We start from the raw sequence: 24,907 nt of genomic DNA, 5'->3' as shown, positions 1-24,907 counted from the left end.
TACTGAGCAGAAAGAGATTCACAGACTTAGAAAACATACTCACATCTGCCCGAGGGAAGTTAAGAATTTGGGGAAGGTCATGCAATACTGCTATATTTAAAATGGATAACCAACAAAAATCTACTTTATAGCACATGAAACTCGGCTCAACATTATGTTCCAGCCTGGATGGGAGGGGTGTTTGGGGGAGAATGGATACATGTATGTGTATGACTGAGTCCCTTCATTGTTCACCTGGAACTATCACAGCATTGTTCATTGGCTATACCCCAATACAAAATGTTTTTGATATTAAATAAATATAATGATACTGTAGAGGTCTCATTGTACATCCTAACACATATACTATAGGTTCAGTTCAGTTCAGTTCAGCTCAGTCGCTCAGTCGTGTCTGACTCTTTGCGACCCCATGAATAGCAGCACACCAGGCCTCCCTGTCCATAACCAGCTCCCGGAGTTTACTCAAACTCATGCCCATCGAGTTGGTGATGCCATCCAGCCATCTCATCCTCTGTCGGCCCCTTCTCCTCCTGCCCCCAATCCCTCCCAGCATCAGGGTCTTTTCCAATGAGTCAATTCTTCGCATCAGGTGGCCAAAGTACTGGAGTTTCAGCTTCAGCATCAGTCCTTCCAATGAACACCCAGGACGGATCTCCTTTAGGATGGACTGGTTGGATCTCCTTGCAGTCCAAGGGACTTTCAAAAGTCTTCTCCAACACCACAGTTCAAAAGCATCAATTCTTCTGTGCTCAGCTTTCTTCACAGTCCAACTTTCACATCCATACATGACCTCTGGAAAAACCATAGCCTTGACCAGACAGACCTTTGTTGGAAAAGTAATGTCTCTGCTTTTTAATATGCTGTCTAGGTTGGTCATAAATTTCCTTCCAAGGAGTAAGTGTCTTTTAATTTCATAGCTGCAATCACCATCTGCAGTGATTTTGGAGCCCCCCAAAATAAAGTCTGACACTATTTCCACTGTCTCCCCATCTATTTCCCATGAAGTGATGGGACTAGATGCCATGATCTTAGTTTTCTGAATGTTGAGCTTTAAGCCAACTTTTTCACTCTCCTCTTTCACTTTCATCAAGAGGCTTTTTAGTTCATCTTCACTTTCTGCCATAAGGGTGGTGTCATCTGCATATCTGAGGTTATTGATATTTCTTCCGGCAATCTTGATTCCAGCTTGTGCATCTTCCAGCCCAGAGTTTCTCATGAGGCACTCTGCATAGAAGTTAAATAAGCAGGGTGACAATATACAGCCTTGACGTACTCCTTTTCCTATTTGGAACCGGTCTGTTGTTTCATGTCCAGTTCTAACTGTTGCTTCCTGACCTGCATACAGGTTTCTCAAGAAGCAGGTCAGGTGTGGTATTCTCATCTCTTTCAGAAATTTACACAGTTTATTGTGTTCCACACAGCCAAAGGCTTTGGCATAGTCAATAAAGCAGAAATAGATGTTTTTCTGGAACTCTCTTGCTTTTTCGATGATCCAGCAGATGTTGGCAATTAGATCTCTGGTTCCTCTGCCTTTTCTAAAATCAGCTTGAACATCTGGATGTTCATGGTTCACATATTGCTGAAGACTGGCTTGGAGAATTTTGAACATTACTTTACTAGCGTGTGAGACAAGTACAATTGTGCGGTAGTTTGAGCATTCTTTTGGATTGCTTTTCTTAGGGATTGAAATGAAAAAGGACCTTTTGCAGCCCTGTGGCCACTGCTGAGTTTTCCAAATTTGCTGACATATTGAGTGCAGCACTTTCACAGGATCATCTTTCAGGATTTGAAATAGCTCAACTGGAATTCCATCACATCCACTAGCTTTGTTCGTAGTGATGCTTTCTAAGGCCCACTTGACTTCACATTCCAGGATGTCTGGCTCTAGGTGAGTGATCACACCATTGTGATTATCTGGGTCGTGAAGATCTTTTTTGTACAATTCTTCTGTGTATTCTTGCCACTTCTTCTTTTAACATCTTCTGCTTCTGTTAGGTCCATACCATTTCTGTCCTTTGTTGAGCCCATCTTTGCCTGAAATGTTCCCTTAATATCTCTAATTTTCTTGAAGAGATCTCTAGTCTTTCCCATTCTGTTGTTTTCCTCTATTTCTTTGCATTGATCGCTGAGGAAGGCTTTCTTATCTGTCCTGGCTATTCTTTGGAACTCTGCATTCAAATGGGAATATCTTTCCTTTTCTACTTTGCTTTTTGTTTCTCTTCTTTTCACAGCTATTTGTAAGGCTTCTTCAGACAACCATTTTGCCTTTTTGCATTTCTTTTCCATAGGGATGGTCTTGATCCCTGTCTTCTGTACAATGCCATGAAACTCCGTCCATAGTTCATCAGGCTCTCTGTCTATCAGATCTAATCCCTTAAATCTATTTCTCACTTCCACTGTATAGTCATAAGGGATTTGATTTAGGTCATACCTGAATGGCCTAGTGGTTATCCCTACTTTTTTCAGTTTAAGTCTGAATATGGCAATAAGGAGTCATGATCTGAGCCATAGTCTGCTCCTGGTCTTGCTTTTGCTGACTGTATAGAGCTTCTCCATCTTTGGCTGCAAAGAATGTAATCAATCTGATTTCACTGTTGACCATCTGATGATGTCCATGTGTAGTGTCTTCTCTTGTGTTGTTGGAAGAGGGTGTTTGCTATGACTAGTGTGTTCTCTTGGCAAAACTCTATTAGCCTTTGCCCTGCTTCATTATGTACTCCAAGGCCAAATTTCCCTATTACTCCAGGTGTTTCTTGACTTCCTACTTTTGCATTCCAGTCCCCTATAATGGAAAGGACATCTTTTTGGGGGTGTTAGTTCTAAAAGGCCTTGTATGTCTTCATAGACCCATTCAACTTCAGCTTCTTCAGCATTACTGGTTGGGACATAGGCTTGGACTACCGTGATATTGAATGGTTTGCCTTGGAAATGAACAGAGATCATTCTGTCATTTTTGAGACTGCATCCAAGTACTGCATTTCAGACTCTTTTGTTGATCATCATGGCTACTCCATTTCTTCTAAGGGATTCCTGCCCACAGTAGTAGATACAATGGTCATCTGAGTTAAATTCAACCATTCCAGTCCATTTTAGTTCACTGATTCCTAGAATTTGACATTCACTCTTGCCATCTCCTATTTGACCACCTCCAATTTGCCTTGATTCATGGACCTAACATTCCAGGTTCCTATGCAATATTGCTCTTTACAGCATCAGACCTTGCTTCTATCACCAGTCACATCCACAACTGGGTATTGTTTTTGCTTTGGCTCCATCCCTTCATTTTTTTTGGAGTTATTTCTCCACTGATCTCCAGTAGCATATTTGGCACCTACCAACCTTGGGAGTTCCTATTTCAGTATCCTATCATTTTGCCTTTTTATACTGTTCAAGGGGTTCTCAAGGCAAGAATATTGAAGTGGTTTGCCATTCCCTTCTCCAGTGGACCACATTCTGTCAGGTGCTTCTAAATAAATCCACATATATAGTGTTTTTTAAATGAGTAATGTGGTCAATTTACTTGCAGCTTATCTTATATTGGCCTACTTATTTCTTAATTATAAATTATAAATTTTATCTGAAAAAAATGTTTGAGAAAAGATTTTCAACTTCTTTGGGTATTCTAAATATTTTCATTTAACTCATTGTAATTTAATTTATATAAAATTTCATAAAGTGTATGCTTATGACTTTACTAATAAAACTATGCCCATTTTTTGAACTGCAAACACATTCCTGTTTTTAAGAAAGACTTGGAGAAAAAAAAAAAAACGCTATTTGTAAATTGCATGCCATTGGAATCAAGCTCTCTTTACTGTTTTTGGTAGGCTTCTAATATCTTTGTAGTATCTTCCACTGAATAGTCATACACACACACACACACAGACACAAAAGAATTGTGAAATATTGTGGAGAAAAAGAACATTACACAGCATTTATTATTATAGCTATCAGAGGTTGCTTAAATTTTATGACTTATTTTAAAAAATCATATAAGCAATGTGCTTTAATGATGAGGATACTGAGACCTAGAAAGTTCCAGTTTCTGACCCAAGCTAGATGCCTAGTAATTGACAAGATGTAAATACATTTTTCTAGACCACTGCAATATATACTATTTGTACTACTCTACATATAATTTATGGCTAAATTATGTTTTACAAAACAGCCTATAAGAAATGGAGCAGAGAAAAATATTAAGAGACTGAACAGAGAAGAAAAAGAGACAAAAGGAATCCAGATTGGAAAAGAAGAAGTAAAACTCTGTTTGCAGATGACGTGAACCTCTACATAGAAAACCCTGATGATACCACCAGAAAATTATTAGAGCTAATCAATGAATAAAGTAAAGTTACAGGATATAAAATTAATACACAGAAATCTTTTGCATTCCCGTACACTAACAATGAGAAAACAGAAAGAGAAATTAAGGGGAAAATCCCATTCATCATTGCAATGAAAAGAATAAAATACTTAGGAATAAATTTACCTAAAGAAACAGAAGACCTATATATAGAAAACTATAAAACTCTGATGAAGGAATCAAAGATGATACATATAGATGGATAAATATACCATGTTTGTGGATTGGAAGAATCAATGTAGTGAAAATGAGTATACGAGCCAAAGCAATCTAAAGATTCAGTGCAATCCCTATCAAGCTACCAATGGTATTTTTCACAGAACTAGAACAAAAAATTTCACAGTTTGTATGGAAACAAAAAACCTAGAATAGCCAAAGAAATCTTGAAAAAGAAGAATGGACTGGAGGAATCAATTTGCCTGACTTCAGACTACACTACAAAGCTACAGACATCAAGAGAGTATGGTACTGGCACAAAGACAGAAATATAGATCAATGGAAAAAAACAAAAAGCCCAGAGATAAATCCATGCACCTATGGACACCTAATCTTTGAAAAAGGAGGCAAAAATATACAATGGAGAAAAGACAATCTCTTTAACAATTGGTGCTGGGAAAACCAGCCAACCACCTGTAAAAGAATGAAACTAGAACACTGTCTAATGCCACACACAAAAATAAACTCAAAATGGATTAAAGATCTAAATGTAAGACCAGAAACTATAAAACTCCTAGAGGAAAACATAGAAAGAACACTCTCTGACATAAATCATAGTGAGATGCTCTATGACCCACCTCCCAGAATAATGGAAATAAAAGCAAAAATAAACAAATGGGACCTAATTAAACTTAAAAGCTTTTGCACATTGAAGAAACCAAGGCAAAAAGACAACCTTCAGAATGGGAGAAAATAATAGCAAATGAAGTTACTGACAAAGAATTAATCTCCAAAACATACAAGCAGCTTATGCAGCTACATACCAGAAAAATAAACCATCCAATCAAAAAATAGGAAAAGGAGTATGTCAAGGCTGTATATTGTCACCTGCTTATTTAACTTATATGCAGAGTACATTATAAGACACGCTGGGCTGGAGGAAACACAAGCTGGAATCAAGATTGCCGGGAGAAATATCAATAACCTCAGATATGCAGATGACACCACCCTTATGGCAGAAAGTGAAGAAGCAAAAGAGTCTCTTGATGAAAGTGAAAGAGGAGAGTGAAAAAGTTGGCTTAAAGCTCAACATTCAGAAAACTAAGATCATGGCATCCGGTCCCATCACTTCATGGGAAATAGATGGGGAAACAGTACCAGACTTTATTTTCTAGGGCTCCAAAATCACTGCTGATGGTGATTGCAGCCATGAAATTAAAAGATGCTTACTCCTTAGAAGGAAAGTTATGACCAAACTAGACAGCATACTAAAAAGCAGAGACATTACTTTGCCAACAAAGGTCCATCTAGTCAAGGCTATGGTTTTTCCAGTGATCATGTATCGATGAGAGTGTTGGACCATAAAGGAAGCTGAGTGCAGAAGAATTGATGCTTTTGAATGTGGTGTTGGAGAAGACTTTTGAGAGTCCCTTGGACTGCAAGGAGATCCAACCAGCCCATCCTAAAGGAGATCAGTCCTGGGTGTTCATTGGAAGGACTGATGTTGAAGCTGAAACTCCAATACTTTGGTCACCTGCTGTGAAGAACTGACACATTTGAAAAGACCCTGATGCTGGGAAAGATTGAGGACAGGAGGAGAAGGGGATGACAGATGATGAGATGGTTGGATGGCATCATCAACTCAATGGCCATGGGTTTGGGTGGACTCCAGGAGTTGGTGATGGACAGGGAGGCCTGGTGTGCTGTGGTTCATGGGGTCACAAAGAGTCGGACACGACTGAGTGACTGAGCTCAAAAAATGAATCAAAAAATGGGCCAAAGAACTAAACAGGCATGTCTCCAAAGAAGATATACAGATGGCTAACAAATACATGAAAAGATACTCAACATCACTCATAATCAGATAAACGCAAATCAAAACCATAAATGAGGTACTATCTCATGCCAGTCAGAAAGACTGCCATCAGAAAGTCTCTAAATAACAAATGCTAGAGAGAGTGTGGAGAAAAGGGAACCCTCTTACACTGTTGGTGGGAATGCAAACTAGTATATCCACTATGGAGAAGAATGGAGATTCCTTAAAAGCTGGATATAGAACTGCCACACGACCCAGCAATCCCACTGCTGGGCATACACACCAAAGAAACCAGAATTGAAGGAGACACATGTATCCCAATGTTCATTGCAGCACTGTTCACAATCACTAGGACATGGAAGCAATGCAGATGTCCATCGGCAGACGAATGGATAAGAAAGCTGTAGTAAACATATACACAATGGAATATTCAGTTCATTTCACTTCAGTTCAGTTGCTCAGTCGTGTCCGGCTCTTTGCGACCCCATGAATCGCAGCATGCCAGGCCTTCCTGTCTATCACCAACTCCGGGAGTCTCCTCAAACTCATGCCCATAGAGTCAGTGATGCCATCCAGCCATCTCATCCTCTGTTGTCCCCTTCTCCTCCTGCCCCCAATCCCTCCCAACATCAGCATCTTTTCCAGTGAGTCAACTCTTTGCATCAACTGGCCAAAGTATTGGAGTTTCAGCTTCAGCATCAGTCCTTCCAATGAACACCCAGGACTGATCTCCTTTAGGATGGACTGGTTGGATCTCCTTGCAGTCCAAGGAACTCTCAAGAGTCTTCTCCAACACCATAGTTTAAAAGCATCAATTTTTCAGTGCTCAGCTTTCTTCACAGTCCAACTCTCACATCCATACATGACCACATGTCCCATTAGTTCATGGTAAATGGATGGCGAAAAAGTAGAAGCAATGACAGATTTTATTTTTTTTGGACTCCAAAATCATTGCAGAGTTGACTGCAGCCATAAAAATTGCTTGCTCCTTGGAAGGAAAGCTATGACAAATCTAGACAGCATATTACAAAACAAAGATATCTCTTTGCAAACAAAGTGACATAACTATAGTCAAAGTTATGGTTTCTCCATTTGTAATGTATAGACGTGAGAGTTGTACCATAGAGATGGCTGAGCACAAAAGAAGTGATGCCTTCAAATTGTGGTGCTGGAGAAGACTCTTTAGAGTTCCATGGACTGCAAGGAGATCAAACCAGTCAATCCTAAAGGAAATCAACTCTGAATAATCATTGGAAGGACTGATGCTGAAGCTGAAGCACTAATACACTGGTCACCTGATGCAAAGAACCAACTCTCTAGAAAAGACCCTGGCTCTGGGAAAGACTAAAAGCAAAAGGAGAAGAGGGCCACAGAGCATGAAATGGTTAGATAGCATCACCAAGGCAATGGACGAGAACCTGAGCAAAGTTTGGGAGAGAGTGAAGAAAGCCTGGCGTGCTGTAGTCAATGGGTTTGCAAAAAGTCTAACATAACTTAGCACTGAGCAACAACAAATGACTTGTATCCCCAACAGGAAGAACTCTCTATAGTTAAAAACGGAAAACAAAGAACCAATCTTTCAAAATGGAGGAACAATTAGACATGCATGTCACCACAAAAACATGGAATAAGATATAGACACAAGAAACAATGCTTAACACTTGTAATCATAAAGGAAATGCAAATGTGTACTACAATCAAATATTTTGAAACAATAATTAAAATTGCTCTTAAAATAATTGAAAATATTAGGTGTAGAAAGGACACAGAACAACTAAAACTTTCACATTTTGCTGGTCTGATTGCCAAATTGTACTAGCTCTTTAAAAAGCAATTGGGGGGAGGAGCCAAGATGGTGGACGAGTAGGACGGGAAGACCACTTTCTCTCCTACAAATTCATCAAAAGAATAACTGAACGCAGAGCAAACTTCGCAAAACAACTTCTGATCGCTGGCTGAGGTCATCAGGCGCCCAGAAAAGCAGCCCATTGTCTTCGAAAGGAGGTAGGACAAAATATAAAAGATAAAAAGTGAGACAAAAGAGCTAAGGACGGAGATCCATCCAGGGAAGTCTTAGGCGGCATTGCTTGGGGTAGGGTCCGGGCCTGAGTGCCCTGAGGACAATTGGAGGGAGCTTTTGTGAGTTGCCAACTTGAACTGTGGGAGACCAAAAGAGAGAGAGTAAATTAACTGGCCCGAACACACTGCCGGCCGTTCGCAGAACAAAGAGACCGAGAAAGTCCAGAGGAGAGCTCGCAGGCTGCGGACCGGCCCAGCCCCGCCGGAGGCAGGAGGCAGGGGGGAGGGGAAGGTCGCGGCGAGGCACAGGGCGCAGGCACCCGACCGGCGCGGGCGGGGACTGGGGCTGGGGACGCGGAGAGCAGAAGGCGCGCGCACCCGACTGGCGCCGGCGGAAACTGAGACTGGGTCCGCGGAGGGTAGTGGGCGCGCCACACCTGGGGAGAGTGCGCCCACCGAGCCCCTGGCTGCCTGGACCGCTCTGACGGGGAAGGCACAGAGAGCAGGCGCAGCTTTTCCTTCCGCGCTTTTGGGGAACACCCGAGGGCTGGAACCTCGCGCAGCGCGGGGCGCGCTCCATATAGAACAGCCGGGAGCCTGAGCAGCGCAGACGGAGAGGGCAGCGTCGGCCCCTCCCGGCAGCGCCAGCCCCTCCCCGCAGAGCAACGGAACTAGCTACCTGAATAAGAGTCCACCTCCGCCCGCCTGTGTCAGGGCGGAAATGAGGCTCTGAAGAGACCAGCAAACAGAAGCCAAATAAACAAAGGGAACCGCTTCAGAAGGGACTGGTGCAACAGATTAAAATCCCTATAGAAAACACTGACTACACCGGAAGGGGCCTATAGATATCGAGAAGCATAAGCTGGAACAAGGAGCTATCTGAAACTGAGCCGAACCCACACTGACCACAACAGCTCCAGAGAAATTCCTAGATGTAATTTTACTTTTTTCTCATTTTTTTTCTTTTTTAATTTTTTCTTTTTTATTTTTTCTCTTTTATTTTTCTTTAAAATCCCCTATTACTCCCCCATTACTCCTTAACTTTCATTTCCATAGATTTTTATGATTTTTTTAATTAGGGAAAAAAAAATTTTTTTTTCTTTTTTTTTTTTTCTTTTTTCTTTTTTTTTGTTCCTTTTTCTCTTCCATTTTCTATTTTTCTTTTTCTCTTATTTCTTTTAAAGTCCTCTAGTACTCCTCTACTACTCCTTAATTTTCATATTCAATACACTATAACCTTAAAAAAAAAAAAGAGAGAGAGAGAAGCCCTATTTTTAAACCGAAGGTTATTCTCTCCCAATCTTGACTCTCTGTTTTCTACCTCAGAACACCTCTATTTCCTCCTTTCCCCTTCTCTTCCCAATCCAGTTCTTGAATCTTTGTGGGTGTCTGGGCTACGGAGAACACTCCAGGAACAGACAACTGTGTAGATCTGTCTCTCTCCTCTTGAGTCCCCCTTTTTCTCCTCCTGCTCATCTCTATCTCCCTCCTCCCTCTCCTCTTCTTCATGTAACTCTGTGAACCTCTCTGGGTGTCCCTAACGGGGGAGAATCTTTTCGCCATTAACCTAGAAGTTTTCTTATCAGGGCTGTATATTTGGAGAAGTCCTGAGACTACAGGAAGAATAAAACTGAAATCCAGAGGCAGGAGACTTAAGCCCAATACCTGAGAACACCAGAAAACTCCTGCCTACAAGGAACTTTAAGTAATAAGTGACTGTCCAAAAGCCTCCATACCTACACTGAAACCAACCACCACCCAAGAGCCAATAAGTTTTAGAGCAAGACATACCACGCAAATTCTCCAGCAACACAGGAACATAGCCCTGAACATCAACATACAGGCTGCCCAAGGTCACACCTAACACATAGACCCATCTCAAAACTCATTACTGGGCACTCCATTGCTCTCCAAAGAGAAGAAATCAAGTTCCACGCACCAGAACACTGACGCAAGCTTCCCTAACCAGGAAACCTTGACAAGCCAATCGTCTAACCCCACCCACTGGGTAAATCCTCCACAATAAAAAGGAACCACAGACCTCCAGAATACAGAAAGCCCACTCCAGACACAGCAATCTAAACAAGATGAAAAGGCAAAGAAATACCCAACAGGTTAAGGAACATGAAAAAAGCCCACCAAGTCAAACAAAAGAGGAGGAGATAGGGGATCTACCTGAAAAAGAATTTAGAATAATGATAATGAAAATGATCCAAAATCTTGAAAACAAAATGGAGTTGCAGATAAATAGCCTGGAAACAAAGATTGAAAAGATACAAGAAATGTTTAATAAAGACCTAGAAGAAATAAAAAAGAGTCAATTAAAAATGAATAATGCAATGAATGAGATCAAAAACACTTTGGAGGGAACCAAGAGTAGAATAACGGAGGCAGAAGATAGGATAAGTGAGGTAGAAGATAAAATGGTGGAAATAAATGAAGCAGAGAGGAAAAAAGAAAAAAGGATCAAAAGAAATGAGGACAACCTCAGGGACCTCTGGGACAATGTGAAATGCCCCAACATTCGAATCATAGGAGTTCCAGAAGAAGAAGACAAAAAGAAAGGCCATAAGAAAATACTCGAGGAGATAATAGCTGAAAACTTCCCTAAAATGGGAAAGGAAATAGCCACCCAAGTCCAAGAAACCCAGAGAGTCCCAAACAGGATAAACCCAAGGCGAAACACCACAAGACACATATTAATCAAATTAACAAAGATCAAACACAAAGAACAAATATTAAAAGCAGCAAGGGAGAAACAACAAATAACACACAAAGGGATTCCCATAAGGATAACAGCTGATCTATCAATAGAAACCCTCCAGGCCAGAAGGGAATGGCAGGACGTACTGAAAGTAATGAAAGAGAATAACCTACAACCTAGGTTACTGTATCCAGCAAGGATCTCATTCAGATATGAAGGAGAATTCAAAAGCTTTACAGATAAGCAAAAGCTGAGAGAATTCAGCACCACCAAACCAGCTCTTCAACAAATGCTAAAGGATCTTCTCTAGACAGGAAATGCAGAAAGGTTGTATAAATGTGAACCCAAAACAACAAAGTAAATGGCAACGGGACCACACCTATCAATAATTACCCTAAATGTAAATGGGTTGAATGCCCCAACCAAAAGACAAAGATTGGCTGAATGGATACAAAAACAAGACCCCTATATATGCTGTCTACAAGAGACCCACCTCAAAACAAGAGACACATACAGACTAAAAGTGAAGGGCTGGAAAAAAATATTTCATGCAAATGGAGACCAAAAGAAAGCAGGAGTCGCAATACTCATATCAGATAAAATAGACTTTCAAATAAAGGCTGTGAAAAGAGACAAAGAAGGACACTACATAATGATCAAAGGATCAATCCAAGAAGAAGATATAACAATTATAAATATATATGCACCCAACATAGGAGCACCGCAATATGTACGGCAAACACTAACGAGTATGAAAGAGGAAATTAATAGTAACACAATAATAGTGGGAGACTTTAATACCCCACTCACGACTATGGATAGATCAACTAAACAGAAAATTAACAAGGAAACACAAACCTTAAATGACACAATGGACCAGCTAGACCTAATTGATATCTATAGGACATTTCACCCCAAAACAATCAACTTCACCTTTTTCTCAAGTGCACACGGAACCTTCTCCAGAATAGATCACATCCTGGACCATAAATCTGGTCTTGGAAAATTCAAAAAAATTGAAATCCTTCCAGTCATCTTTTCTGACCACAGTGCAGTAAGATTAGATCTCAATTACAGGAAAAAAATTGTTAAAAATTCAAACATATGGAGGCTAAATAACACGCTTCTGAATAACCAACAAATCATAGAAGAAATCAAAAAAGAAATCAAAATATGTATAGAAATGAATGAAAATGAAAACACAACAACCCAAAACCTATGGGACGCTGTAAAAGCAGTGCTAAGGGGAAGGTTCATAGCATTACAGGCTTACTTCAAGAAACAAGAAAAAAGCCAAATAAATAACCTAACTCTACACCTAAAGCACTTAGAGAAGGAAGAAATGAAGAACCCCAGGGTTAGCAGAAGGAAAGAAATCTTAAAAATCAGGGCAGAAATAAATGCAAAAGAAACTAAAGAGACCATAGCAAAAATCAACAAAGCTAAAAGCTGGTTTTTTGAAAAAATAAACAAAATTGACAAACCATTAGCAAGACTCATTAAGAAAAAAAGAGAGAAGAACCAAATTAACAAAATTAGAAATGAAAATGGAGAGATCACAACAGACAACACTGAAATACAAAGGATCATAAGAGACTACTACCAGCAGCTCTATGCCAATAAAATGGACAACTTGGATGAAATGGACAAATTCTTAGAAAAGTATAACTTTCCAAAACTGAACCAGGAAGAAATAGAAGATCTTAACAGACCCATCACAAGCAAGGAAATCGAAACTGTAATCAAAAATCTTCCAGCAACAAAAGCCCAGGACCAGATGGCTTCACAGCTGAATTCTACCAAAAATTTAGAGAAGAGCTAACACCTATCTTACTCAAACTCTTCCAGAAAATTGCAGATGAAGGTAAGCTTCCAAACTCATTCTATGAGGCCACCATCACCCTAATTCCAAAACCAGACAAAGATGCCACAAAAAAAGAAAACTACAGGCCAATATCACTGATGAACATAGATGCAAAAATCCTTAACAAAATTCTAGCAAACAGAATCCAACAACATGTTAAAAAAAACCATACACCATGGCCAAGTGGGCTTTATCCCAGGAATGCAAGGATTCTTCAATATCCACAAATCAATCAATGTAATACACCACATTAACAAATTGAAAGATAAAAACCATATGATTATCTCAATAGATGCAGAGAAAGCCTTTGACAAAATTCAACTCTCATTTATGATTAAAACTCTCCAAAAAGTAGGAATAGAAGGAACATACCTCAACATAATAAAAGCTATATATGACAAACCCACAGCAAGCATCACCCTCAATGGTGAAAAATTGAAAGCATTTCCCCTGAAATCAGGAACAAGACAAGGGTGCCCACTCTCACCACTACTATTCAACACAGTGTTGGAAGTTTTGGCCACAGCAATCAGAGCAGAAAAAGAAGTAAAAGGAATCCAGATAGGAAAAGAAGAAGTGAAACTCTCACTGTTTGCAGATGACATGATCCTCTACATAGAAAACCCTAAAGACTCTACCAGAAAATTACTAGAGCTAATCAATGAATATAGTAAAGTTGCAGGATATAAAATTAACACACAGAAATCCCTTGCATTCCTATATACTAACAATGAAAAAACAGAAAGAGAAATTAAGGAAACAATACCATTCACCATTGCAACAAAAAGGATAAAATACTTAGGAGTATATCTACCTAAAGAAACAAAAGACCTATACATAGAAAACTATAAAACACTGATGAAAGAAATCAAAGAGGACACAAACAGATGGAGAAACATACCGTGTTCATGGATTGGAAGAATCAATATTGTCAAAATGGCTATTCTACCCAAAGCAATCTATAGATTCAATGCAATCCCTATCAAGCTACCAACGGTATTTTTAACAGAACTAGACCAAAGAATTTCACAATTTGTATGGACATACAAAAAACCTCGAATAGCCAAAGCAATCTTGAGAAAGAAGAATGGAACTGGAGGAATCAACCTGCCTGACTTCAGACTCTACTACAAAGCCACAGTCATCAAGACAGTATGGTACTGGCACAAAGACAGAAATATAGATCAATGGAACAGAATAGAAAGCCCAGAGATAAATCCACGAACCTATGGACACCTTATCTTTGACAAAGGAGGCAAGGATATACAATGGACAAAAGACAACCTCTTTAACAAGTGGTGCTGGGAAAACTGGCCAACCAACTTGTAAAAGAATGAAACTAGAACACTTTCTAACACCATACACAAAAATAAACTCAAAATGGATTAAAGATCTAAATGTAAGACCAGAAACTATAAAACTCCTAGAGGAGAACATAGGCAAAACACTCTCCGACATAAATCACAGCAAGATCCTCTATGACCCACCTCCCAGAATATTGGAAATAAAAGCAAAACTAAACAAATGGGACCTAATGAAACTTAAAAGCTTTTGCACTACAAAGGAAACTATAAGTAAGGTGAAAAGACAGCCCTCAGATTGGGAGAAAATAATAGCAAATGAAGAAACAGACAAAGGATTAATCTCAAAAATATACAAGCAACTCCTGCAGCTCAATTCCAGAAAAATAAATGACCCAATCAAAAAATGGGCCAAAGAACTAAACAGACATTTCTCCAAAGAAGACATACAGATGGCTAACAAACACATGAAAAGATGCTCAACATCACTCATTATCAGAGAAATGCAAATCAAAACCACAGTGAGGTACCATTACACACCAGTCAGGATGGCTGCTATCCAAAAGTCTACAAGCAATAAATGCTGGAGAGGGTGTGGAGAAAAGGGAACCCTCTTACACTGTTGGTGGGAATGCAAACTAGTACAGCCACTATGGAAAACAGTGTGGAGATTTCTTAAAAAACTGGAAATAGAACTGCCATATGACCCAGCAATCCCACTTCTGGGCATACATACTGAGGAAACCAGATCTGAAAGAGACACGTGCACCCCAATGTTCATCGCACACTGTTTATAATAGCCAGGCCATGGAAGCAACCTAGATGCCCATCAGCAGATGAATGGATAAGGAAGCTGTGGTACATATACACCATGGAATATTACTCAGCCATTAAAAAGAATTCATTTGAACCAGTCCTAATGAGATGGATGAAGCTGGAGCCCCTTATACAGAATGAAGTAAGCCAGAAAGATAAAGAACATTACAGCATACTAACACATATATATGGAATTTAGAAAGATGGTAACGATAACCCTATATGCAAAACAGTAAAAGAGACACAGAAATACAGAACAGACTTTTGAACTCTGTGGGAGAATGTGAGGGTGGGATATTTCAAAAGAACAGCATGTATACTATCTATGGTGAAACAGATCACCAGCCCAGGTGGGATGCATGAGACAAGTGCTCGGGCCTGGTGCACTGGGAAGACCCAGAGGAATCGGGTGGAGAGGGAGGTGGGAGGGGGGATCGGGATGGGGAATACGTGTAAATCTATGGCTGATTCATTTCAATGTATGACAAAACCCACTGAAATTTTGTGAAGTAATTAGCCTCCAACTAATAAAAAAAAAAAAAAAATGAAAAAAAAAATAAAAAAAAAAATAAAGATAATAAGGAAACAATTAAAAAAAATAAAATAAAATAAAAAGCAATTAGGCAGTTTGCTATATGTTAAATATACATTTATAATATGACTCAGAACATCTAATTCTAGGTATTTACCTGGTAGAAATTAAAATGTTTGCTTATTCATGATCCTCTATATGAGTGCTTTTTCAGCTTTATTCATATCCACTCCAAAGTGGGAACAACCCAAATATCTTTCAACTGTTTATTTAGAATAAGCCATGATACATCCAGCTTCCCTTGTGGCTCAACTGGTAAAGAATCTGCCTGCAGTGCAGGAGACCTGGGTTCAATCCCTGGGTTGGGAAGACCCTGGAGAAGGGAAAGGCTACCCACTCCAGTATTCTGGCCTGGAGAATCCTGTGGATTGTATAGTCCATGGGGTGGCAAAGAGTCGGACACGACTGAGTGCCTTTCACTTTCACTTTCATGATACAACCACATAATGGAATACTACACAGCTTTAGAAAGGGTTGAACTTGTGATACTCTCAATGCATGGATTACTCTAGAATATATCTTTCTTTTTTATTTATTTTATTTTTGGCTGTGCTGGGTCTTTGTTGCTGTGTATGCTTTCTTTAGTTGCAGCAAGTGTGGGCAACTATAATTGCATTGTAGGGGCTTTTCATTGTGGCGGCTTGTCTTGTAGAAGAGAATGGCCTATGCGGTGCCTGTGGAATCTTCTCGGACCAGGGATCAAATCCAGGTCTCCTGCATTGGCAGGTGAATTTTTAACCACTGAACCACAGGGAAGTCTCTCAAATGTATTATGTTTAGTGAAATCCATTAAGCTGGATGCATGATTCACATGCAGATGAACCCATCTGGGCTTCCCAGGTGGTTCATGGTAAAGAACTCACCTGCAATGTGGGAGACACAGGAGACACGGGCAGGATCCCTGGGAGGAGAAGATCCCATGGAGAGGGGAATAGCAACCACTCCAGTGTTCTTGCCTAAAGAATCCCATGGACAGAAGCGACTAGCAGGCTACAGTCTATGGGGTCTCAAAGAGTCAGAAATGACTGAAGTGATTGAACACACACACACACACACGAACCCATTTATGATATTTCAGAAACACAAAGTGTGCAGGCATACAATGATCAGCAGTTACCAGATGTTTAGGGTGTGGAAGTGTTTACTAAAAAGGGAAGCATGAGGTGATTTGGGGGGTTATGTTTTCATATTTTGATGGTGCTGGTTATAGGAACCTATACCTATATTAGACTACATAGGACTCTATAATCAATAGACTGACTTTTATGCAAAGCTAAAATAAAATTTAAAATTTGGCATAGTGTTGAAGAAAAGTAGTCTGAATATAGACTGTATGGTTTGATTCTCAATTCTCAAAATTATTACCTGTGTGTCTTTGGTTTTCTTATTCCCTGTGCCTCATTTTCCTCATTATAAAATGAGGATAACTATAGTGACTTCTTCAAAGTGCAACTGTAAGTGTTAAATCATAGTTTTAAGGAAATTGAAGCAGGACAGGGTACATCATAAGAGCCCAGTAAATTTTAGATTTTTTCATTGTCAATATATGTGAAAAATACTCTTAAATATTTTCATTGCTGGTTGAAGATAATCATAGTGAAGATAATTTCAATTTAGCAGATATATCACTTTAAAGTGAACTCTACTTAATGCACTGTGGTGACATAAATGAGGAGGAAGTCCAAAAAGGAGGGGATGTATGCGTGTAAATGGGTGATTCATCTTTCTGTACAGTAGAAACTAGCACAATCCTGTAAAGCAACTATACTCTAATAAAAATAATTTAAGAAATTAACTTTTTTAGGGTTTTTGCCCCTCATTTCTGATAACTCTGATGATGGGAGTAGATACTTACTGGATTTCTACTGAACAAACACCAGCTACCATTTTAGACATCACTACATGCTGTCTTGGAAAACGTGCCCTCCTGTTCTAATAGTAATGGTGCAATTAATTTATAGATTTCTCACTTTGCAGTTGAAGAAATTGAGCCACAGAAAAATGAAGTAGACTCTTTTAAGATCTGGATTTTAAATTCATATTCTTTCTTCTACTTTATGCAGCCAAAAATATGAATGTCTAACTCTGTAGTCTTGTTTTTCCACATCATTTGATCAAGAATTGTTGCACATTATAAAATTTACTTATGACAATAACAAAGTGATTATCACTTGAGCAATTATAAGCTGATTGATTGCTAAAATAATTTGCATGTATAGTCAAGCAAATGCAAAAGGCATTTCTATTTTATATGTGCAATATTTTAATTCTCTTTTGCATTTGATAAACTAGAAGTTGAATTCTACAATTGCAAGGTTTCAGAATGTACTAACATTGATGAAGCAGGGCAGTAAATAAGCATTAGTTACTCTGAAGTTTAAAGCTATAGAAGCTCTTCAGACAATAACATGGCAGTTTCTCTGTAGGGCTGGCACTTGCTCATTTTTCTCTCTAATCCAGTGAATGAAAAGGTGAAGCATTCACAATAAGAGGGAATACTGAAGGCAACAGGTCATGTGGCACACTTTTAACTTCAGGCAGGAGATATCTTGGAATCTAGTTTGACAGATCTGTCATCTTCTCTGGGTAGCACACCAGATAGCCACTTCCTGGTACCACACACTGCTCTGTCTTCCCTGATCACTTACTGCCTGTTGATGCACTGTCCCTCAAACTTCCTATTGTTCACATCATTTATAAGGCCTCCAGTTAGCAGTATGCTTTGATAGGGGAGCCTGATACTTTCAGTGAGGTAGATCTTAGTTCAAATTCTAGTATTGTCACAAAAAAATCTAAAATGGAGCAATTTAGTATTGAAGATAGACAAAAGCAGTGGTTTTCAAAGTATGGGCTTCAAGTTCTTGTGGGTCTCTGAGAGATATTCAGGAAATTCACATAATACTTTGATACTTCCTGCCTTTTTTAAAAGTCCAATTTCCTCATGAGCATGTAATGGAATTTTCTAGAAGCTACACGACATGTAATATTGCAACAGGTTAAATGCAAAAGCAGATGGTGACTCCAGCTCTCTTCCATGAAGTGAGACATAAATGGGATTTGCAAGAATGGAAAACAGTATCACTGTTATTTATTTTAACTTCTAATAGGTTTGTTATATTAACATCATTATCATTATTAAGTGCATTGATTTCTTTCTCTTTCTTTTTTTTGCCACACTGTGGGGCATGCAGGATCTAAGTTCTGCTACCAGGAATTGTACACAGGCCCCCTGCAATGGAAGTGTGGAGCCTTAACCACTGGACTACCAGGGAAATCCCTGAATTGTATTCTAATGAGGTCAGTTTCTAATGCAAATACTAATAACTATAACCCACATTACAAAAGTTAATTGAGTCTCAATATTTAAAATGTATAGGTATAGAAGCTAAAAACTTCAAAAATGACTGAGAGAGACACTAAAACAATACAGATACTAAATGTACATCAAAATATAAAAATATAATCAGTATACAGGAGTAAGTTTAAGAAAATACATGATTAGTTTTTCTCAGAAATATAAAATATTAATTGCTTTAAAATCCCTTAAATTTTCCACTTAAATAATATTATTTCTTTTATTCTTGGCACAGTATATTTTGTGCCAAAATTTAAGAGCAAAATTTTATCTCCCATGTTTTATACAGATTCAGTAGTTTATAATGATTTATTAAATCAAACAGATTAATAATATTTGAGTGATTTATCCTAAAAAAAAAAGTCATTTTCAAAATACTAATTACAAGAAGTTTTATATGTGCCTTGTAACAATGAATCCCAATCCCTTGGAAAAAACAATTACCATAAGTGAAGTAGCTTTTGTAGCAGCATCCATGATCCTTACTTTCCAGGGTTCTTGAATGTTTTCTGGCATTGGTGTATAAATATAAAAAGCAAAAAGAATACAAATCAGTCCAGAGCATAAAATTTTGTACCCCATGATATTCTTTTCACAACCTCTGGGTAGCAATGATACAATGCCACCGTATATATACTAAAATGCTAAGTAGTAGGACAAAGGGACATGAAAGTCTCTCAAGTAATCTGACTATGTTAACCATGCTGACCTAACATTCAGTTCCAAAATTAAGAATGACCAGTTGTAGCTGGTTCAACAGCTACACACACACTATATCTGAAACACAGTTCTCAATATGTCTCATGAAACATGCAGACAGAGTAGCGAAGAATTTAGAACATTGGCAGAAGCTCTTTCATCCTGTGACACTATCATTGACTCAGCACAATAAATTTTACTATGAGTCTAAACAGAGCACAAGATAAACCATAAAGTCTGTTTCTCCTATTTTTATTTTGCAAAGATTAATGTGAAGAGCTTGAATCTGTTTGCAAAACAGAAATAGAGACACAGACATAGGGAACAAACATTTACACTCCAAGAGGGGGAGGAAGAAGTGGATTGACATGTATACTTTATACTATGTATAAAAAAGATAACTAAAAAAAAAAACTACTGAATAGTGTAAAGAAAAAAGAAAAAAAGATTAAAAACAAACACACACACATACACACACAAAAAAAAAACCCCAAAGCCTGTCAGGTAATATTTAGTCATGCTGAAGGCTAATACCTTTGTCATACATTATTACAAAATTAAAATCCACTTTGGTCAACTGAGCTTTAGACAAGAAGAGTGGAACCTAGTGTTCTTGGCAGAATTAATTCATCCAGTCCAGAAACACTTATAAAGTGTTTCCTTACATTGAAAGGGAATCTTTTTAATCTATTTAGTTGGATGATCATGCAAAAAGTATGTATTCATTAAACAAATATTTATTGCATATCTTATATATGCTAAGTACCGGACAAAATGGTGAGAAAACTGAGCAAAAATCTGGCATTTATCCATTCCTTTGTGGATCTTTTTTTGAACTACCTTTCTGACTTTCTAGTAAACCCCTAGTGGCACAGCTGGTAAAGCGTCTGCCTACAATGCGGGATACCCGGGTTCAATCCCTAGATTGGGAAGATGCCCTGGAGAAGGAAATGGCAACCCACTCCAGTACTCTTGCCTGGAAAATCCCATGGACGGAGGAGCATGATAGGCTACGGTCCATGGGGTCGCAAAGAGTCGGACACGACTGAGCGACTTCACTTTCACTTTCACTTTTTTGACTTCCATTTTCCTTAAGACCATTTTTGGGGAGTTTTTCATAAAACAGTAAATTTGGAGCCTCTCCCATTTCTCCATTCATTTTGCAACAGAAGTTATTATTCTTACTGTAATTGCTGTTTTATCCCCATGCCATCATTTCTTGCTACAACCCTGCTTGATTATCTATCTAAGCATCAGACTGAAAGGGGTAAAGATGATTATTCTAAAACAATTGAAGAATAAGAACCACATGGGTGGAAGAGGATAAGAAGGCTGCAAAAAGCCTAATGGAAAAGTCACCATTTTGAAATATCAGTCTAATTTTGCGCACTCATCCTTTCTCATCTTCTTTGGAACCTCACTGGCCCTGCCCTTCTCCCCAGTGGCTAGCTCTTTTTCTCTTGATTTCTAAATGACAGAATATGCTATCAGAAAATAGAAAAAATTATAAATTCTTCCTACATTCTGAAACCTAATCTCTTATATTAATAAAAAGAATTCTTGATAAAGACATAAATCCATATGCTTTATTGCAACATGGAATAGCTTCAGATGCAGAAATAGCTTTCCTTGGTTGGTGATTTTTCCCTCATGGATGTGGTGGTGAGGGAGGCTGATAAGTAGGTTGAAAGCAGAGAAATATTTCCCAATGTTTCTGCTGGGAAACATATTTCCCAATGTTTCTGATGTTGAAAGCAGAGAAATATTTCCCAATGTTTTTGATGTATGCCACATTCCTGCTGAAAAGAAGTATCTGCCAAGCGCATGCCGCCGCCGCCGCCGCTACTGCTGCTAAGTCACTTCAGTCGTGTCTGGCTCTGTGCGACCCCATAGACAGCAGCCCACCAGGCTCTGCCGTCCCTGGGATTCTCCAGGCAGGAACACTGGAGTGGGTTGCCATTTCCTTCTCCAATGCATGAAAGTGAAAAGTGAAAGGGAAGTCACTCAGTTGTGTCCAACTCTTAGCAACCCCATGGACTGCAGCCTACCAGGCGCCTCCGTCCATAGGATTTTCCAGGCAAGAGTAATGGAGTGGGGTGCCATTGCCTTCTCCTGCCAAGCACATGAGACAGAGTTAAATATCAAAACTGTAGAAAACAGATGTGAATTGAAACTGATTAATGATACTATGTAGTCACAACTCAGGTCAATTCCTGCTTAGTTTGAAGTAATTAACCCTCACACTTGCTACAAAATATAGCAGGTATGTTCATTCTTTGTAATAAAAATAAAATACAAAATTCTGTAAAGCAATTAACCTTCAATTAAAAATAAATAAATAAAAATTACTTCATTTTCAAAGATTCTTTTAAACACAATGTCTAATACACACACATACACAAAAATTCAATGAATAAATCAGGCTCACAGACAGCCCTGATATTGGAATTCACAACAACAGAGAAAGATGTTATAATAACTATTTTAAATATGTTAAAGAAATTAGTTAAAATGGAGAAATGTAGAAAAGTGTTGAATTCATCATAGGTAAATAAAAAGGTTATAGATAGTTATTCTAGAATTAAAAATAAAATGTCTGATATAAAGGATGAATTGAGTGAACTAAGAAAAAAACATGAACATAAAGATATGGCAGTATAAATTAGGCATGTGTGCAACATCAAATGGTCTAAAATATGTTTGAAGATTCCCAAGAGGACAGGAAATAATAAATGGGGAAGAAACATACTGGAATAGATGTTGGATGAGAAATTTCTAAAATTCATGAAAGACATGAGCCCACAAGTCAAACAGCTCAGTGAACTGATGACAGTATAAATACAAACAAAAACACATAGAAGTCACATCATAGTTGTAACTGTTGAAAATCAAAGATGAAGACAAAAATCTTGAAATTAGAATTCTAAGGTGACTGTCCGGAGTTTTTGGTTACTGGTATAAAAACAACTTATCCTAGTTATTCAATCAAGCACCAATGCAAATATTAATAAGAAAGAATTTGGCTGATGTTATTAAGGCTCCAAATCAGTTGACCTCAAATTTTCAGTTACTGACATGAATACGCAGAGGTCCAATGTCAATCAATGGGGGCAGATTCTAAATGTTCACTGGCTCCCAGTCAATAGCTTGCAAGAAAATGGGTAAGTCCTACAACCATAAATAACTCTACTCAGGAAACTATAAGCAAGGTGAAAAGACAGCCCTCAGATTGGGAGAAAATAATAGCAAATGAAGAAACAGACAAAGGATTAATCTCAAAAATATACAAGCAACTCCTGCAGCTCAATTCCAGAAAAATAAATGACCCAATCAAAAAATGGGCCAAAGAACTAAACAGACATTTCTCCAAAGAAGACATACAGATGGCTAACAAACACATGAAAAGATGCTCAACATCACTCATTATCAGAGAAATGCAAATCAAAACCACAGTGAGGTACCATTACACACCAGTCAGGATGGCTGCTATCCAAAAGTCTACAAGCAATAAATGCTGGAGAGGGTGTGGAGAAAAGGGAACCCTCTTACACTGTTGGTGGGAATGCAAACCAGTACAGTTCAGTATGGAAAACAGTGTGGATATTCCTTAAAAAACTGGAAATAGAACTGCCATATGACCCAGCAATCCCACTTCTGGGCATACACACTGAGGAAACCAGATCTGAAAGAGACACGTGCACCCCAATGTTCATCGCAGCACTGTTTATAATAGCCAGGACATGGAAGCAACCTAGATGCCCATCAGCAGATGAATGGATAAGGAAGCTGTGGCACATATACACCATGGAATATTACTCAGCCATTAAAAAGAATTCATTTGAATCAGTTCTAATGAGATGGATGAAACTGGAGCCCATTATACAGAGTGAAGTAAGCCAGAAAGACAAACACCAATACAGTATACTAACGCATATATATGGAATTTAGAAAGATGGTAACGATAACCCTATATGCAAAACAGAAAAAGAGATGTACAGAACAGACTTTTGAACTCTGTGGGAGAAGGCGAGGGTGGGATGTTTCGAGAGAACAGCATCGAAACATGTATATTATCTATGGTGAAACAGACCACCAGCCCAGGTTGGATGCATGAGACAAGTGCTTGGGGCTGGTGCACTGGGAAGACCCAGAGGAATCGGGTAGAGAGGGAGGTGGGAGGGTGGATGGGGATGGGGAATACATGTAAATCCATGGCTGATTCATGTCAATGTATGACAAAAACCACTACAATATTGTAAAGTAATTAGCCTCCAACTAATATAAATGAAAAAAATAAAATAAAATAACTCTACTCAGGCAACAACCTAAAAGAAGTTGAAGGAAGACTCTAAGCTCAGAAAAGCTCAGTTCTAACCAAGACCTTGATTTAAGCAATATAAAACTCAAATGGGTGAACCCACCCTTACCATACAAGATCCACAAAGTTTTGAAGTATTTGAATTGACTTAACCCATTAAATTAAATTTGTGGTAACTGATTACACAGGAATGGAAACTTACACAAACATTAAAGAAACCCAGTGAAGGGGGCAGGGACACATCATACTGTTGAAGGAAACAGCAGGAAGAAATATGGGCGGTATTACTTACCAAGCAAAAGACACTGAAGAAAATAAGACAATATTTGAGAAGTATTGAAGATAAAAAAGGAGTTGCCAATATAAAATTCTACACATGAAAAAATATATTTATCCTTAAAGAGGGTAAATAAAGGCAAAGATAACACAGTTTGTCACCAGCAGATTCACATTACAAGAAATACTAAGAAGCCTTCTTCAGAAAAGCCAAAATAATCCCAGAGAGAAATACCAGCAGGCCAGAAGAAACCAGAGAGGATGTGAGACAAGGATATCCATTCCCACCACTTTTTTTTTTTTACTGAAGGACTTATCCAGTGAAATTAGTCCAACAATTTGAGGCATGATGAAATAAAATCTGTATTTGAAGGCAGGACAAGAAAAGAATTAAACATTTCCTGTGTCCATCCTGGCCTCCTCTTTCTCATCCTCATGTGCAGTGTGCATCTGCTTTCCACATTAACCAAACCTCTCAAAGATGGAAGTACCTGCTTACCATGAGATCATTTTTTTCCCTTTCCGCAGACCCTAAATATGTAACTCCATAAAAGACCAGCATTCTTTCCCAACTCTGCAGGAGGTCATGGTGACTTGCTGCTCACTTTGTACCAGCTAACCTGTATTA

At 38.6% G+C, this 24,907-nt stretch overlaps 1 protein-coding gene across 1 annotated transcript in view; it reads right to left on the bottom strand.

Annotated features, from left to right (window-relative positions):
- LOC133073859 (arylacetamide deacetylase-like 2) overlaps positions 1–19,568 on the bottom strand; it is a 29,640-nt gene extending 10,072 nt beyond the window's left edge. Inside the window, exon 1 of the mRNA XM_061167850.1 lies at positions 19,431–19,568. Within this exon, the coding sequence (XP_061023833.1) occupies positions 19,431–19,568 (138 nt within the window). The remainder of the gene's footprint in view (positions 1–19,430) is intronic.
- Between the last annotated feature and the right edge of the window lie 5,339 nt (positions 19,569–24,907).

This window comes from Dama dama, chromosome 19, assembly GCF_033118175.1.
Source record: "Dama dama isolate Ldn47 chromosome 19, ASM3311817v1, whole genome shotgun sequence".
Lineage (NCBI taxonomy): Eukaryota > Metazoa > Chordata > Mammalia > Artiodactyla > Cervidae > Dama > Dama dama.
This window is presented reverse-complemented; position numbering and strand designations above follow the sequence as displayed.